Source organism: Chiloscyllium punctatum, chromosome 7 (assembly GCF_047496795.1).
Source record: "Chiloscyllium punctatum isolate Juve2018m chromosome 7, sChiPun1.3, whole genome shotgun sequence".
Classification (NCBI taxonomy): Eukaryota; Metazoa; Chordata; class Chondrichthyes; order Orectolobiformes; family Hemiscylliidae; genus Chiloscyllium; species Chiloscyllium punctatum.
This window is the reverse complement of record NC_092745.1, coordinates 135,555,864-135,574,649: the sequence shown is the minus strand read 5'-3', so window position 1 is coordinate 135,574,649 and position 18,786 is coordinate 135,555,864. Positions and strand designations below refer to the sequence as shown.

At 50.4% G+C, this 18,786-nt stretch overlaps 1 protein-coding gene across 2 annotated transcripts in view; it reads right to left on the bottom strand.

The window, feature by feature from the left end:
• Nucleotides 1-18,786, bottom strand: part of LOC140480171 (guanine nucleotide exchange factor VAV3) — a 167,368-nt gene that overhangs the window by 32,312 nt on the left and 116,270 nt on the right. For both annotated transcript variants that reach the window (XM_072574919.1, XM_072574920.1), the window contains exons 15-18: nucleotides 16,849-16,950; nucleotides 14,663-14,757; nucleotides 10,690-10,712; nucleotides 9,440-9,485 (exon numbers count right to left, since the gene is read on the bottom strand). In XM_072574919.1, coding sequence (XP_072431020.1) covers nucleotides 9,440-9,485; nucleotides 10,690-10,712; nucleotides 14,663-14,757; nucleotides 16,849-16,950 — 266 coding nt within the window. The remainder of the gene's footprint in view (nucleotides 1-9,439; nucleotides 9,486-10,689; nucleotides 10,713-14,662; nucleotides 14,758-16,848; nucleotides 16,951-18,786) is intronic.

Sequence of the window (18,786 nt, the reverse complement as noted above, 5' to 3'; positions counted from 1 at the left end):
TCATCAACATCCTGTCCAACCTCAACATGATGTCCCAACTCCTATACTCAATGATCTGAGTAATGAAGGCAAGCATGCTGAACATCTTCCTAACCTCCCTGTCTACCTGGAGCACACTGTGTACCTGAACCCTGAGGCCTCTCTGTTTTACAACATTATCCAGGGCCCTTCCATTAACTGTATAAATCTTGCCCTGGTTTGTTTTACCAAAATGCAGCTCCTCGTATTTATCTAAATTAAACTCCATTTGCCGCTCCTCAGCCCATTGACCCAATTGACCAAGATCCCTTTGTAATCTTAGATAACCTTCTTCACTGCCCATTATTCACCAATTTTGGTGTCATGCAAAAACTTAGAACCGTGCCTCATATATTCTCATCCAAATCATTTATATAAATGACAAACTGAAGTGGAGCCAGCTCCGATCCCTGTTGAACACGACTGGTCACAGTGTCCAGTCTGAAACACAACTCTCCACCACCACACACTGTTTCCTGCCATTGAGCCAATTCTGTGTGCAATCAGCAAGTTCACCCTGAATCCATGCAATCTCACTTTATGTAATCAGTTTATCACACAGGACCTTGTCAAAGGCTTTACAAAAGTCCAAGTAAACAACAGAAATTGCTGGAAAAGCTCAGTATGTCTGGCAGCATCCATGGAGAGAAATCGGAGTTAATGTTTCAGCTCCAGTGACCCTTTGAAGAACCTGAAACATTAACTCTGATTTCTCTTCACAGATACTGCCAGACTTACTGAGCTTTTCCAGCAACTTCTGTTTTTGCTTCAGATTTGCAGCATCTGGAGTTTTTCAGTTTTCCGAGTAGACCACATTTACAACTCTGCCCTCATTAATCTTTTTGGTTACTTTATTAAAAACCTCAGTCAAGGTTTGTGAGACACGGTTTTCCTTGTACTAAGCCATGCTGACTAGCTCTGATCAAATACATATAAATCCTTCCTTTCAGAATCACCTCTGAAGTGTCGTTGTTTTGAAGGCTCCCCTTGCTGTTGAGAGTTACTTCATCTGGAGCATGTAACCTCATTTCTGGCGACTGTATCTGTTGCTTCCTGAGCCATATTGATTGATCTGATAGAACAGAGACACTCAGACCTATACAAAGCTTAACTTTAACGAGATGTCCATTGCTTTACAAAGTTCTGTCAAACTCCAATTGGCTGTGTTACAAATTTCCCCTCAGAATGGTTTAGCTGTCTTTTCCACTGGCGGCTACTTTACTATATAGTTTTACAAATGTAAAAATCTATTGTCCTAACTAGGCAGTGCATCACCCCGTGAGGTTTTGTGGTTTCACATCATTGACAGTACTCGTAGTTACAGCACTTTGGTCTACTCTTTATGTTATTAGAAGATTATTAATAAAACTATCTATAGATCTATATCTATAAGATAATCAGAGGGTTAGATAGGGTGGACAGTGAGAGCCTTTTTCCTCAGATAGTGATGGCTATCAAGAAGAGCATAGCTTTAAATTGAGGGTTAATAGACATAGGACAGATGTCAGAGGTAGTTTCTTTACTCAGAGAGTAGTAGGGGTGTGGAACACCCTGCCTGAACATAGAACATAGAACAATACAGTGCAGAACATGCCCTTCAATGTTGCGTCAACCTGTGAACTATTCTCAGCTCGTCCCCCTACACTATCCCAAAATCATCCATGTGCTTATCTAAGGATTGTTTAAATCTCCCTAATGTCCCTGAGTTAACTACATTAGCAGGGAGGGCATTCCACACCCTTACCACTCTCTGAGTAAAGAACCTGCCTCTGACATCTGTCTTAAATCTATCACCCCTCAATTAGCCCCAATTATCCAAAAACCTGAAACCCTCCCTCCTGCACCATCCTTGCAGCCACGTGTTCAGCTGATATCTCTCCCTGTTCCTTGCCTCACTATCACGTGGCGCAGGTAACAATCCAGAGATAACAACTCTGTTTGTTCTAGCTCTCAGCTTCCACCCTAGCTCCCTGAAATCCTGCCTTATATCCCTATCCCTCTTTCTACCAATGTCATTGGTACCTACATGGACAACGATTTGAGGCTGGTCACCCTCTCCCTTCAGGACCCCCAAAGATACGATCCGAGACATCACGGACCCTGGGAGGCAACACACCAACTGTGAGTCTCGTTCGTTCCCAACAAACCTTCTATCTGAGCCTCTAACTATTGAGTCCCCAATGACTAACACTCTCCTCCTTTCCCTCCTTCCCTTCTGTGCAACAGGGACAGGCTCTGTGCCAGAGACCTGGGCCCCACTGCATACCCCTGGTAAGTCGTCCCCATCAACAGTATCCAAAACCGTATACTTATTTTTTTCACGGAATGACAGTGGTAGACTCACCAAATCTAAGGGCATTTAAATGGTCATTGGATAAACATACGGATGAGGATGGAATAGTGACCTCTGAGGGTCACCATGTCTCAGGTGAGAAGAGAGTTTGAGGAGGTGGGAGCTACCGAGGAGGTTGAGCCAGGGAATTGTTAGCTCAGTTGGTTTGATGTCTGATGGATTTCAGGGTGCATCGGGAGGGTCAATAACTAGGGTGCACAGAATTAAGTTAAAGGGTTTAGAGGGGATTTAAGGAGGATTTATTTCACCTCGAGTGTGTTTTGTAACTGGAATGCACTGACTGAAAGATTGGTAGAGACAGAGTCTGTTACAACACTGAAGAATTATTTAGATAACCACCTGAAGTGCCATAGCATAGAACGATTCAGGTTTTGTGCTGGATAAAAGAACTAGTGCTGACTAGTCTTGGTGACCAGCATGGACATAGTGGGCTGAAGGGCCTCTGCCAATGCTGTTGAACTCAATGAAGAACCAGAGACAACACATTTGTGCTAAATCTCTAATTCTCCATTTAATGACGGTGAGAGCTTATCCAATTAGGTGCAGTTTCATCAGATTTAATATGAAGGTCCTTCAGACCATTACTTCATACAACAGGACAAACAACCAGACAGATTCACCAGATCACACCTGAGCTATCAGTGACTTATCACACAAACTGGGAAATTAGAAAGCTAAGAGACAATTTGACCAAAGTTCTGAAAATAATTAAGGCAAACAGATCGGGCAGATGGACTGGGTGGAGAATCTAGGAAGGGGGAGCATTGCTGAAACAAATGTGTTGAAGAACTGCTTCCATGATGTCAGAAAGAAACCTTGATTGTTCAGAAGAGAAATTGGGAAAATAACTCCACCCAAGATAGAGCTTGGAATTCTCTCCCACAGTCAGCAATTGATGTTGGATGCCATTTTCAATTTAACCCTGAGATTGATGGACATTTATTATAGAGAAGTATTCAGTCATTACTGAGGCAGGGGCAGGAGTGTATAATGAGGTCCCAGATCAGCAATGACATCATTGAATGACAGAACAGCCTGAGGGACTGAAGGGCCTCCTCCTGTTCTGACATTCCTGTTCTCACTTCAACTTGTTACCAACTGTGGGAACATGCGGAACATGCTTCTGAAGAACAAAGAATTCTGTTTTTCAAGTTAAAACATGATTAGTGGGAGATTAAATCTCCAGAGCTCATTCGATATCTAACCATCTATTCAGAGTCTGTCTGAGAGCCAGTTATCTCAGTTCAGCTGAAGAACTCACAAGTGACAACAAGTGGAAACAGATTGTGAAATCCAACAGGAATGCTGATCCCATGGAGCCTGAGACTGCGCTCTGTGGTCAGGCACTAGTGGGAATCATCCTCTGTCCCTGTAACTCGATCACCAGTGGGGGTGCCTTCAGCTCTCTGGGTCCTAATCTCAGGGATTCATCCCTTAAACCTCACGCTGTCCCTCCTTCCCTCCATGTTTTTCAAATATTCCTGAGAGGCTGCCTATTTGACCAGGTTTGCTGTCAGCTGTCCAAATATTTCTTTATGCAGATTCGTGCAACCTTCTTTGAAGAGGTGATCTAATTGAGGTATTTAGGATATTAGCAGGGACAGACAGAATCGATAAAAATAAACTGCTTCCACTGGTTGGGGATTCTAGAACAGGGGCATCGTCTGAGAATTAGGGTCGGAGTGTTCAGGAGAGATGTTCTGCACATACACAGAGTAATTTAGGTTTGGAACTGTCTTCCTCAAACAGCAGTTGATGCTAATTCAATTGTTAAATTTAAATCTGACAGTTTTATTAAGCAAGACTGCCAATGACTATAGGTTCAAGCAGTTAGGAGTTAGAGGGAGTTAGAAGAGGGAGTTAGGAGAAGAGGGAGTTGGGCCACAGATCTTCCATGATCTTATTGAATCGTGGGACATGCTCAAGGGGCTGAAAGGTCTACTCCTGTTCCTAGACCCCTACCTCTCGCAAATCGTTCCCCATCCCACTTACCCAGATTCAAACATGTCATTGTCTCATTCACCCTCAGTAATCTTCAACAAATAGGAATCTCTCTCTCCCAGTCTCTGAAGCTCCAACTATCCCCTGCATTCAGGGAGGGAGGGAGGGAGGGAGAGAGAGAGAGAGAGAGAGACAGAGAGAGAGAGACAGAGAGAAAGAGACAGAGAGAAAGAGACAGAGAGAAAGAGACAGAGAGAAAGAGACAGAGAGAAAGAGACAGAGAGGGAGAGAGAGAGAGAGAGAGAGAGAGACCGAGAGAGAGAGAGAGAGAGAGAGAGAGAGAGCGAGAGACCGAGAGCGAGAGACCGAGAGCGAGAGACCGAGACAGAGGCAGTTCCAGCACCAGGACGGGGATGGGTGGCAGTGCAGGTCTTTGATTGGGGGGGGGGGGGGGGGGGGGGGGGGAAGAGGGCAGGTGGTTGGGGTGTGGGAAGGGCCCTGCGTCTCTTATGCATCATGGCATTTGGGCAGATGAGGTGGGTGGAGGTGGGTCAGTAGGAAAAGCACCAGCAGGGAGGGGGTTGGTTTCTCCAGCCTCTTGCCAGGCAATCCCACTGTGTGGGGCGGGGGAGGGAGAATAGCGGGGGGTGAGCGGGGGAGGGGGAATAGCGGGGAGGGGGAATAGCGGGGGAGGGGGAATAGTGGGAGTGGGCGGGGAGGGGAAATAGCAGGGGGTGGGTGGGGGGTGGGGAATAGCGGGGGTTGTGGGGGAGGGGGATAGCAAGGGATGGGCGGGGAGGGGGAATAGCAGGGAGTGGGCTGGGGAAGGGGAATAGCAGGGGGTGGGCTGGGGAGGGGGAATAGTGGGGAGGTGTGGTGGAGGGGGAGTAGTGGGGGGGTGTGGTGGAGGGGGAGTAGCGGGGGCTGTGGGGGAGGGGGAATAGTGGGGGGGTGTGGTGGAGGGGGAGTAGCGGGGGCTGTGGGGGAGGGGGAATAGTGGGGGGGTGTGGTGGAGGGGGAATAGGGGGGGTGTGGGGGAGGGGGAATAGCGGGGGGTGGATGGGAAGGGGGAATAGCGGGGGAGTGGGTGGGTGGGGAGGGGTAATAGCGGGGGGTGTGGGGGAGGAGAAATAGTGGGGGGTGTGGGGGAGGGGGAATAACGGGGGGTGTGGGGGAGGAGAAATAGTGGGGGGTGTGGGGGAGGGGGAATAACGGGGGGTGTGGGGGAGGGAAGGGGGTATAGCGAGGGGTGTGGGGGAGGGGAATAGCGGGGGTGGGCGGGGGGAGGGGGAATAGTGGGGGGTGGGCGGGGGGAGGGGGAATAGCGGGGGGTGTGGGGGAAGGGAATAGCAGGAGGGGTGGGAGGGGGAATGTTGCCTGCTCTTTAACTTCCAGATTCAATTTGCAGTTACACTGAAATGATCAAAGTGCCCAATGAGGGGAGCAACTTCACACAATGCAGGAACAGACCCAGTGCATTATCTAACGGGCAGCACACTTCAGGAACATTGTGACAAATCATTGGTCAGACCAGATTTGGAGCAGTGTGGTCACTTCTGGGCACCTTATTTAAGGGAAGGATGTTAAAATCCTGAAGAGAGAGTTGAAAGGAGATTTACTGGAATGATCCCAGGGATGAGGAAAGATGAGAGAGATTGGGCTTATTCTCATTGGAGCAGAGAAGATTAAGAAATGACCTTTGTGAGGTGTTCAAAATTATGAAGAATTGTACAGGATAAAGTAAATATTCTGTTTCCATGAGGTGGTATATCAATAACTGGGGGTCAAAATTGCAAGATTGTCAGTGAGGGAGCTAGGAGTGAGGTGAGGGGAAATGTCTTTACTGCGAGAGTTGTTGGGATTTGGAATGTGCTGCCTGGGAGAGAGGGGGAGGTGGGTTCCATTGTGGGGGTTCAGAAGAGAACTGGGTATCTATTTGAAAGGGATGAAGTTATAAGGCAGCAGGGATATGGCTGGAGAGTGGGAGCAGTCAGGCAGCTTACTCAGGAGCTGGTACAGACCCAAAGGGTCAAATAGCCTCCTCCTGTGCTGTAAAACTCGATGATGCTATAACTCCATCACTGCAGTTTGGGAAGGAAAACCACTGTTGTTCCCCAGGAGAGCTCTCTGTGTGATTCCGGTCTTTCATGCACCGCCCTCCGAGGCTCATTTCCTGGTGGTTTCAGAAGGTAGCTCACAGCCCCTTCTCAGGGCAACTCAGGTTTTGTTAAGAAAGCATATGGCTTTCATTAACAGGGGGATCGAGTTTAAGAGCCATGAGATCTTGTTGCAGCTCTATAAAACTTTGGTTAGACCGCACTTGGAATACTGCATCCAGTTCTGGTCGCCCTATTATAGGAAAGATGTGGATGCTTTGGAGAGGGTTCAGAGGAGGTTTACCAGGATGCTGCCTGGACTGGAGGGCTTATCTTCTGAGGAGAGGTTGACTGAGCTCGGACTTTTTTCATTGGAGAAAAGGAGGAGGAGAGGGGACCTAATTGAGGTATACAAGATAATGAGAGGCATAGATAGAGTCGATAGCCAGAGACTATTTCCCAGGGCAGAAATGACGAACACGAGGGGTCATAGTTTTAAGCTGTTTGGCGGAAAGTATAGAGGGGATGTCAGAGGCGGGTTCTTTACACAGAGAGTTGTGAGAGCATGGAATGTGTTGCCAGCAGCAGTTGTGGAGGCGAGGTCATTGGGGACATTTAAGAGACTCCTGGGCATGCATATGGTCACCGAAATTTGAGGGTGCATACATGAGGATCAATGGTCGGCACAACATTGTAGGCTGAAGGGCCTGTTCTATGCTGTACTGTTCTATGTTCTAACTAGGGGTGGGTAATAAACAGTAGCCCTGTCAGGGACACTCACCCTGAGGATCAAGTAATTTAAACAGTGACAGCGACTGAAACACAATCCAATCCCAGAAGGTTTGAAACTGCAAGAGCTTTTAATTTTGGCTGCGGGAGTTGAGAGAGTTGAATTGTTTTCAAAGTAACTTGTGAGTGAAGCAAGTTTCAACCTGGTTCTGGTGGGCGGTTTGCTAACAAGCCAACGAGTGTGCAGGCAGAGAGAGAGTCTGTCCCAACAGATTCTCAGATGAGAAACATCCAGCAGCATTTGGACACAGGGAGAAAGGAAAACAACATGATTATGGTGTTCCCCATTTCCGACCAATCTCAAACTCACTTCACAGTCAGAGGGTGGCTTACTGTCCACAAGAAATGTCTGAATGTAGGAAACGCCACAGGCAATTACTGCACAATGAGATCTCATGAGCAAGCAGTAATGAGAATGCGACCAGATAAATGATTTTAGAGATGTAGAACGAGAACAGGTCTTGGCCCAGACACAAGGAAACATGCTCCTATCCTTCCAACTGAAGGAGCTGTACAGGGAACGAGGCAATAGATTCAAAAGCAGGACCTTGATGGTCATAATGTCTGCAAGTTTAGAAATCAGAAAATAGGACAGAGTGTTACAAGGGGACATAAATTTAAGGTGAAGGGTGGAAGGTATAGGGGAGATGTCAGGGGTGGGTTCTTTACCCAGAGAGTGGTGGGGGCATGGAATGCGCTGCCCGTGGGAGTGGTAGAGTCAGAATCATTGGCGACCTTTAAGCGGCATTTGGATAGGTACATGGATAGGTGCTTAATCTAGGATAGAAGTTCGGCACAACATCGTGGGCCGAAGGGCCTGTTCTGTGCTGTATTGTTCTATGTTCTATGTTCTATGTTCTATGTAGATGAATGTGTGGCTCAAGAGTCAGTGGGCGCAGAAGGGTTTTGGATTTCTGGATCACTAGGACCATTTCTGGGGAAGGTGGGGCAAGTTCAGAAAGCAGGGTCTGCACCTGAATCACAGTGAGACCAATATCCTTGCAGCTAGGTCTGCAAGTGCTGTTGGGAGGAGTTTAAACTAGTCTGGCAGAGGGAGGGGACACAGTATATCAATGAAACAGTATCACATCACACAACAGCAAAGGAAGCAAGTCACAGTGAGGTCACCAACATTGAGCGTCAAAGAAATTAAAGGAAAGTTGGCGAGATAGATCAGAAACTGACCGAGTGATGGGACACAGAGAGTAGTGAGAGAAGGCTGTTTGAGTGACTGGTGTCTAGTGGTGTATCACAAGGATCACTAATGGGACCCTTATTGTTTGTTATATACTGATATTGTACAGATGAAAATGCTGGGGGAATGTTAAGCAGGTTTGCAGATGATACCAAGATTGGTTGAGCAGTTGATAGCAAAGATGATGTTTGCAGGTTACAGGAAGATATAGATGGGTTGGTAGATGGACAGATCAGTGGCAGATAGTATTTAACCCTGATAAATGTGAGGTGATGCACTTTGGAAGAAGAAACACGATGAGAGAGTATTTAATGAATGGCAGGACACTGGGTAGCTCGGAGGAACAGGGGGATCTTCTGTAGTTATTCTCTCCCTCAGCACTGACCCTCTGACAGTGTGACACTCCCTCAGTACTGACCCTCCGACAGTGCAGCACTCCCTCAGCACTGACCCTCTGACAGTGTGGCACTCCCTCAGTACTGACCCTCTGACAGTGTGGCACTCCCTCAGCACTGACCCTCTGACAGTGTGGCACTCCCTCAGTACTGACCCTCTGACAGTGTGGCACTCCCTCAGTACTGACCCTCTGACAGTGTGGCACTCCCTCAGTACTGACCCTCCGACAGTGCAGCACTCCCTCAGTACTGACCCTCTGACAGTGCGGCACTGCCTCAGCACTGACCCTCTGACAGTGCGGCACTGCCTCAGCACTGACCCTCTGACACAGCACTGACCCTCTGACAGTGCAGGAGTCCCTTTGTACTGACCCTCTGACAGTGCAGGACTCCCTCAGCACTGACCCTCTGACAGTGCGGCACTCCCTCAGCACTGACCCTCTGACAGTGCAGCACTCCCTCAGCACTGACCCTCTGACAGTGCAACACTCCCTCAGCACTGACCCTCTGACAGTGCGGCACTCCCTCAGCACTGACCCTCTGACAGTGCGGCACTCCCTCAGTACTGACCCTCCAACAGTGCGGCACTCCCTCAGCAATGACCCTCTGACAGTGTGGCACTCCCTCAGTACTGACACTGGGTGGTACTCACCGGGGTCTGTGTGTCTGCTGCTACTCTTGTGTCCATTGAACCACCTCTGTATCAGAGAGCAGAAAACAAACATGATCAAATACAGAATGTCCCCTCCAGTTGATTCATAAAAGGTACGTTTCCCAACAGACACGTTGGTACCCAACCTCAAACATCGATCCAACCCAAATACTACCCAAGCGCCTGTTTCCCTCTATCGCTCACCACTCGGCCACTTTTACATCCACTTTGTTACTCTCCCTTTTATACCCTAACATATAGCTTTCCTCACAAGGGGCACTGCATCAAATGCCTATTTCACCCCGGCCTGTCTCTGTAACCCCCTCCCAGCCCCTACACTACCCTCCCTATCTCTGTCACCTCCTCTAGCCCATAGAGCCCCTCACTATCTGAATCCCCCACCAGCCCTACACCCCTCCCTATCTCTCTAACCCCTCCAGCCCTACACCCCTCCCTATCTCTGTAACCCCCTCTAGCCCCTAGACCCCCTCCAGCCCCTAGACCCCCTCCCTATCTCTGTAACCCCCTCCAGCCCTGATACCCCTCCCTATCTCTGTAACCCCCTCCAGCTCCTACACCCCCTCCCTATCTCTGTAACCCCCTCCAGCCCCTACACCCCCTCACTATCTCTGTAACCCCCTCCAGCCCCTACACCCCCTCCCTATCTCTGTAACCCCCTCCAGCCCCTACACCCCTCCCTATCTCTGTAACCCCCTCCAGCCCCTACACCCCCTCCCTATCTCTGTAACCCCCTCCTGTCCCTACACCCCCTCCCCATCTCTGTAACCCCCTCCAGCCCCTACACCCCTCCCTATCTCTGTAACCCCCTCCAGCCCCTACCCCCATTCCCCAGTGATGTCTGTGCCTTCAGATGCTGGGGTCTGGACTTCCCTTCCTCACTGTCATCAGTTTTCTGTTTCTTTCATCAGCTGAGCTGCCAGTTACCTGTCCTTGCACATTCTGCTGAGTAATGTTATTAATTTCCACTCAGTGTTTTCTGTAAAAGGTCCTATATAAATGTAACTTGTTGATCATGCAATGAGCTCCTTTCTGACCTGGATCAGACAGAGTGTTTTGTTGAAGTCGTACGACTGGAGCCTGATGGAACTCCCAGCGAACGAACCTTCAATCAGACAGCGCCCTCCACTTTCAACCACTCACTCCCCCCCCCCCCCCGCTCTGCTCAGGGGCGCATCCCCTCTCCACCCCCCCACCCCCCCCGCCCCCATCGTGTTGGCTGTGACACTTACCCCCTGGTTCATTCTCCCAGAATCTGGAATTAAATTAAGTATTGAGTTAGTAAAAGCCACATGCCCAGACAGCTCCCTGCTGCTCAGTCAGACGTCTATCCCAGAGCGTGTTCCCGAGACAGAGACTGAAGACAGAGCCCCCAGGGGCCCGACCATCCTGATTGGTGTTTCCCGGCACAATCCCATCACTGCCCCTGAAGTCACAGGAAATGGCTCAGCTCAATCACAGGGACCTGAGGGACCACCCCACCCCAGGACAGACACTCCCCCTACCCGAGGGGCAGAGACCCCACCCCTGGGCAGAGAGACCCCACCCCTAGGCAGAGAGACCCCACCCCTGGGCAGAGAGACCCCCTCCTCTGGGGCAGAGACCCCACCCCTGGGCAGAGAGACCCCACCCCTAGGCAGACATACCCCCTCCTCTGGGGCAGACACACCCCCTACCCCAGGGGCAGAGACCCCACCCCTGGGCAGAGAGACTCCACCCCTGGGCAGAGAGACCCCACCCCTGGGCAGAGAGACTCCACCCCTGGGCAGACATACCCCCTCCTCTGGGGCAGACACATCCCCTGCCCCAGGGGCAGAGACCCCACCCCTGGGCAGACATACCCCCTCCTCTGGGGCAGACACACCCCCGACCCCAGGGGCAGAGACCCCACCCCTGGGCAGACATACCCCCTCCTCTGGGGCAGACACACCCCCGACCCCAGGGGCAGAGACCCCACTCCTGGGCACCCCCTCCTCTGGGGCAGATAGAGACCATCCCTGAGCAGACAGTGTCTTGACAGGAATTAAGAATGAAAACAGAAATGGGACTAATTTGGGGATTGATACAGGGCTACAGGGAGAGAGGGGAGCAGTGGGATTAGTTTGGGATTGATATAGGGCTATGGGGAGAGAGCGGGGCAGTGGGATTAGTTTGGGGATTGATACAGGGCTACAGGGAGAGAGTGGGGCAGTGGGATTAGTTTGGGATTGATATAGGGCTACAGGGAGAGAGTGGGGCAGTGGGATTAGTTTGGGATTGATACAGGGCTATGGGGAGAGAGTGGGGCAGTGGGATTAGTTTGGGATTGATACAGGGCTACAGGGAGAGAGTGGGGCAGTGGGATTAGTTTGGGATTGATACAGGGCTACAGGGAGAGAGTGGGGCAGTGGGATTAGTTTGGGATTGATACAGGGCAATGGGGAGAGAATGGGGCAGTGGGATTAGTTTGGGATTGATATAGGGCTACAGGGAGAGAGGGGAGCAGTGGGATTAGTTTGGGATTGATACAGAGCTATGGGGAGAGAGTGGGGCAGTGGGATTAGTTTGGGGATTGATACAGGGCTATGGGGAGAGAGCGGGGCAGTGGGATTAGTTTGGGGATTGATACAGGGCTACAGGGAGAGAGTGGGGCAGTGGGATTAGTTTGGGGATTGATACAGGGCAATGGGGAGAGAATGGGGCAGTGGGATTAGTTTGGGATTGATACAGGGCTACAGGGAGAGAGTGGGGCAGTGGGATTAGTTTGGGGATTGATACAGGGCAATGGGGAGAGAGTGGGGCAGTGGGATTAGTTTGGGGATTGATACAGGGCTACAGGGAGAGAGTGGGGCAGTGGGATTAGTTTGGGGATTGATACAGGGCAATGGGGAGAGAGTGGGGCAGTGGGATTAGTTTGGGGATTGATACAGGGCTACAGGGAGAGAGTGGGGCAGTGGGATTAGTTTGGGATTGATACAGGGCTACAGGGAGAGAGGGGAGCAGTGGGATTAGTTTGGGATTGATACAGGGCTACAGGGAGAGAGTGGGGCAGTGGGATTAGTTTGGGATTGATACAGGGCTACAGGGAGAGAGGGGAGCAGTGGGATTAGTTTGGGATTGATACAGGGCTACAGGGAGAGAGCGGGGCAGTGGGATTAGTTTGGGATTGATACAGGGCTACAGGGAGAGAGCGGGGCAGTGGGATTAGTTTGGGATTGATACAGGGCTACAGGGAGAGAGTGGGGCAGTGGGATTAGTTTGGGATTGATATAGGGCTACAGGGAGAGAGTGGGGCAGTGGGATTAGTTTGGGATTGATATAGGGCTATGGGGAGAGAGCGGGGCAGTGGGATTAGTTTGGGGATTGATACAGGGCTACAGGGAGAGAGTGGGGCAGTGGGATTAGTTTGGGATTGATATAGGGCTACAGGGAGAGAGTGGGGCAGTGGGATTAGTTTGGGATTGATATAGGGCTACAGGGAGAGAGGGGAGCAGTGGGATTAGTTTGGGATTGATACAGGGCTATGGGGAGAGAGCGGGGCAGTGGGATTAGTTTGGGGATTGATACAGGGCTACAGGGAGAGAGTGGGGCAGTGGGATTAGTTTGGGATTGATATAGGGCTACAGGGAGAGAGTGGGGCAGTGGGATTAGTTTGGGATTGATACAGGGCTATGGGGAGAGAGTGGGGCAGTGGGATTAGTTTGGGATTGATACAGGGCTACAGGGAGAGAGTGGGGCAGTGGGATTAGTTTGGGATTGATACAGGGCTACAGGGAGAGAGTGGGGCAGTGGGATTAGTTTGGGATTGATACAGGGCAATGGGGAGAGAATGGGGCAGTGGGATTAGTTTGGGATTGATATAGGGCTACAGGGAGAGAGGGGAGCAGTGGGATTAGTTTGGGATTGATACAGAGCTATGGGGAGAGAGTGGGGCAGTGGGATTAGTTTGGGGATTGATACAGGGCTATGGGGAGAGAGCGGGGCAGTGGGATTAGTTTGGGGATTGATAAAGGGCTACAGGGCTACAGGGAGAGAGTGGGGCAGTGGGATTAGTTTGGGGATTGATACAGGGCAATGGGGAGAGAATGGGGCAGTGGGATTAGTTTGGGATTGATACAGGGCTACAGGGAGAGAGTGGGGCAGTGGGATTAGTTTGGGGATTGATACAGGGCAATGGGGAGAGAGTGGGGCAGTGGGATTAGTTTGGGGATTGATACAGGGCTACAGGGAGAGAGTGGGGCAGTGGGATTAGTTTGGGGATTGATACAGGGCAATGGGGAGAGAGTGGGGCAGTGGGATTAGTTTGGGGATTGATACAGGGCTACAGGGAGAGAGTGGGGCAGTGGGATTAGTTTGGGATTGATACAGGGCTACAGGGAGAGAGGGGAGCAGTGGGATTAGTTTGGGATTGATACAGGGCTACAGGGAGAGAGCGGGGCAGTGGGATTAGTTTGGGATTGATACAGGGCTACAGGGAGAGAGCGGGGCAGTGGGATTAGTTTGGGATTGATACAGGGCTACAGGGAGAGAGTGGGGCAGTGGGATTAGTTTGGGATTGATATAGGGCTACAGGGAGAGAGTGGGGCAGTGGGATTAGTTTGGGATTGATATAGGGCTACAGGGAGAGAGGGGAGCAGTGGGATTAGTTTGGGGATTGATACAGGGCTACAGGGAGAGAGTGGGGCAGTGGGATTAGTTTGGGATTGATATAGGGCTATGGGGAGAGAGCGGGGCAGTGGGATTAGTTTGGGATTGATACAGGGCTATGGGGAGAGAGTGGGGCAGTGGGATTAGTTTGGGATTGATATAGGGCTACAGGGAGAGAGGGGAGCAGTGGGATTAGTTTGGGGACTGATACAGGGCTATGGGGAGAGAGTGGGGCAGTGGGATTAGTTTGGGATTGATACAGGGCTATGGGGAGAGAGTGGGGCAGTGGGATTAGTTTGGGGATTGATACAGGGCGATAGGAGAGAGCGGGGCAGTGGGATTAGTTTGGGGATTGAGATACTCGTATCACCCTGTAATATAATGGGAAGGTGGTGGTGTGCTATGTCCTTCCCACTGTACCAGGAGGTCGAGGTTAAAGTGTTGCCTGTCCCCAGTGGGTGTAATGACATTTCTGAACAGGCTGTTGGTGGTGTTCAGACACAGTATGGTATCGGTCTGTCAGATGCTCCCCTCAGCATGGCTATGAAATTCCGAGAGAGTATTCATTCTGGAACTTACCTGCTGCCTTACTGCAGATTCCCACTCTGCCCAAACATTCCTTGTGTGCTCCAGCTCCACACCTCGTACACAGGTAACCCTGATAAAATATACCCCTGAGGGGAGAGGATTTCCACAATTACAGTCAGCACTGCAACAACATCACCCTGCATTGATATAGCACCTCAGGCTGAAGGAAACACCTAAGCTGCTTTATCAAGGATTATTTGACACAGACTCCATTAAAGACTTACTCAGACATTTCGCCAAAACCCTGGTCAAAGCAGGAGATTCATGCACCATCCGAAATGCAGACAGAGGGGTCAAAGGTCAGGAGGGGAATAGCTGAAGGCACTCACACCAACCATTGGGGGACAGAGATCACGGAATGATGTTCAAGAGGCAAGATCACAGAGGGTTTCAGAAACTGGAGCAGGTGACAGGGATATGGAGGGGTGTAGGAACTGGAGGGGGTAACGGAGATAGGGAGGGGGTGTAGGGGCTGGAGGGGGTAACGGAGATAGGGAGGGGGTGTAGGGGCCAGAGGGGGTTACAGAGATAGGGACGGGGGTGTAGGGGTTGTAGGAGGTAACAGGGATAGGGAAGGATGTAGGAACTGGAGGGGGTTACAGAGTTAGGGAGGGGGTGTAGGAACTGGAGGGGGTTACAGAGATAGGGAGAGGGTATAGGGGCTGGAGGGGGTTACAGAGATAGGGAGGGGGTGTAGTGGCTGGAGGGGGGTGTAAGGAGTTGAGAGAGTGAGGTGATGGGTGAATCTCTCTCTGGGAGTGTTGCTCTCGGTGTGATGTTGCCAAGCTGTTGACCGGGGGGGGTGGGGTGGGGTCTCACAACTGTCAGGTGACAGAATTGAACATCTGGGGGTGACAATCAGTTTTAACCCCAACATCTTTTGTTCTGAGCAGGACAGAGGAGATAGGGGACAATCACCAGGCGTTCTGTCGGACTGTGGACACAGTGAACCATACAGTGATGTTCAGAGAGACTTGGCACAAACAATGTTAATGAACTGACAGCCCGAGATGGGAAAGGCTGAGGTTAAACACGGCCAGTGTCAGTGGGATAGGGATATCCCTGGGCAATGTGTCAGGGAGGGGGGAGGGGGCATCCTAAACTGGGAACCTTCCCCTCGGATTGCTGCCCAGAATGTCCCTGTGAAGGTGCCGTGTGGCTGATGTCTCTCGCTCTAGCAGCAGGGGGCAGTATCACCCACAAAATCTGCAACTTCTTTCAGAGTTGGTGAAAGTCGATCACAGATTGAAACAGGGCTCTGCAGAAAGCAGTGCCAACAACTGCTGCATTGACATAGCACCTTTCATACAATATCAAAACTCATTTTGTCCATGCATAAAGCAGGTAAATAGTTGACAGTTCAGCACCAGAGAGATGTTGGAAGGAGGATATTAAATGAGCGGGGAACGGGGCAGAGGGAGAGGGGCAGAGGGAGAGGGGCAAAGGGAGAGGGGCAGAGGGAGAGGGAGAGGGGCAGAGGGAGAGGGGCAAAGGGAGAGGGGCAGAGGGAGAAGGGAGAAGGGTGAAGGGTGAGGGGCGAGGGGTGAGTTACAGACGTAGGGGAGCAGACATGGAGAGCAAAGCCAGCACTTGTCAGAACATCATAAGGGTATAACAGGAGGCTATTCTGCCCATCCACCCTGACCTTTCATGATGGTGCAGAGGGTATGTCAGGGCGAGAGTGAACCCAGGCTGACATCTCCAGCTGTTATTAAGCAGCAGCAGCTTGTCTCAGCTGTTCATTGGAAACGACCTTGTGTCACTGGGAGACAGGCTACAGTGAGTTCCTGCCCTTGGTTCGGAATAAACTGAATTCCAGGGGAATGTCAGACTGAGATAACTTTTGACCAGTTCAGATGCTGCACATTTGACTCAACCCAGACTTCCTCTCAGTTTAATTTCTGATCACATCCATCCACCATCCATCCCAGGGAGTCACATCTCTACAGGAAAAATCTTGCCATTCCAAAGCTCAAATTTCCCCCTGCTCCCTGAATTCCAACCTCCCCAATTCTGTGAACACTTCCCCAACCTCCACCGGGACACAGAGCAGTCTGCTCATTACTGCGGTTCCTGTCAGGTCCCAGGGGTTCCTGTGGTTTCTGACCTTGGTTTGAGTTGAACCAGGTGAAGGTAGAACACAAACAGCACTGACAGTGATGGTGTGATATTCTGACCTGAGCAGCATCCGACAAGCCGAGCAGTACGTGACCCTCTCGAAGCTGTGCATACTGAACGTGTGGCTATTACTGTTGCCATTCTCTGGCCGGATGTTCGATCTAATCAAAGGACAGAAACAAAACAAAAAACTGAGGTGACACTGAGCTTCAGAAACAAACAGACTTTTTGATTAGAATAGATTAGATTTAAAGTTTGTGAGAAGATTTGTAGCTCGGGTGCTCGTTGTTGTGGTTCTGTTCGCCGAGCTGGGAATTTGTGTTGCAGACGTTTCGTCCCCTGTCTAGGTGACACCCTCAGTGCTTGGGAGCCTCCTGTGAAGCGTTTCTGTGCTGTTTCCTCCGGCATTTATATTAGATTTAGATCAGATTAGATTCCCTGTAGTGTGAGAACAGGCCCTTCGGCCCAACAAGTCCACACCGACCCTCTGAAGACTAACCCACTCAAATTTACTTCCCTTGACTAATGCACCTAATACCATGGGTAATTCACTTGACCTACACATTTTTGGACTGTGGGAGGAAACCGGAGCACCCGGAGGAAACCCCCGCAGACACGGGGAGAATTCACACAGACAGTCACCCGAGGGTGGAATCGAGCCCAGGTGCCTGGCGCTGTGAGGTAGCGGTGCTAACCACTGAGCCACTATACCACCCTAAGGCTACAACAACTGCTGGGGTTTTGTTTAATGCTTTCATGGGATGTGGGTAAACCAGCAGGGTTGCTGCTCCATGGATGCTGCCTGAACTGGAGGGCCAAACAGTACAAGGGCAGATAGGGGCAAGATATGGTACTGGATTAGTGGTTCAGGCACTATACTGGGTAACATCAGCAGTGAGCCTCTGGTGAAGCACTGGGGTTAGTGACCCACTTTCTATTTAAGTGTTTAGGTTTTCTTGGGTCGGTTTTAGATTAGATTACTTACAGTGTGGAAACAGGCCCTTCGGCCCAACAAGTCCACACCGCCCCGCCGAAGCGTAACCCACCCATACCCCTACATCTACCCCTTACCTAACACTACGGGTAATTTAGCATGGCCAATTCACCTGACCTGCACATCTTTGGACTGTGGGAGGAAACCGGAGCACCCGGAGGAAACCCACACAGACACGGGGAGAATGTGCAAACTCCACACAGTCAGTCGCCGAGGCGGGAATTGAACCCGGGTCTCTGGCGCTGTGAGGCAACAGTGCTAACCACTGTGCCACACCATGCCGCCCGGTGATGTCATTTCATGTGTGATGGCAGTTCCTGTTCTTTTTTCAGGGGGTGGTAAATGGGATCCAAGTCAATGTGCTTGTTAATGGAGTTCCAATTGGAATGCCATGCTTCTAGGAATTCTCATGAGTGTCATAACCCACTGTCACTAGGATCCTTACATACAGATGGAGGAGGACACCACTTTGACTGGGACAACACATCCACCCTGTGACAGAATATACAGAGACACGCATGGAACGCAAAACACATCAATCAAAAGTGGGTCAACTAATATCAGCGCTTCACCGGAAACCCACTGATGATGTTACCATGTGTAGTGACGAAACGTCTGAAAATGAACCTTCCAGCTCAGCGAGCAAACTTACATCCAGAACCTCAACCTGAGCTACAAATCTTCTCAAAACTCGCTAAAAGAGACTTTAACCAGATGCCTTCAAGAAATCAAATTCTAACTCTTTCCTAGCTACCATCAGTTTAGAGTGAGGACCTGAATGTCAGTTCTGGTTTCTCTCCATTGATGCTGCCAGCAATTTCTGGTTTTGTTTCTGATTTACCCAAACCGTTTTGTTAAAGATGTAGCAAAACAGGTTAATAACTAAGCTACTGTGTAGACTTCAAACATGTTTATTCTTAATCAGAGAAACACATAGATAAGACACAGTTCTGCAAAGTATTGAGAGTTTGGAAAAATTAGGGAAAAAGATCAAGGGTCAAGG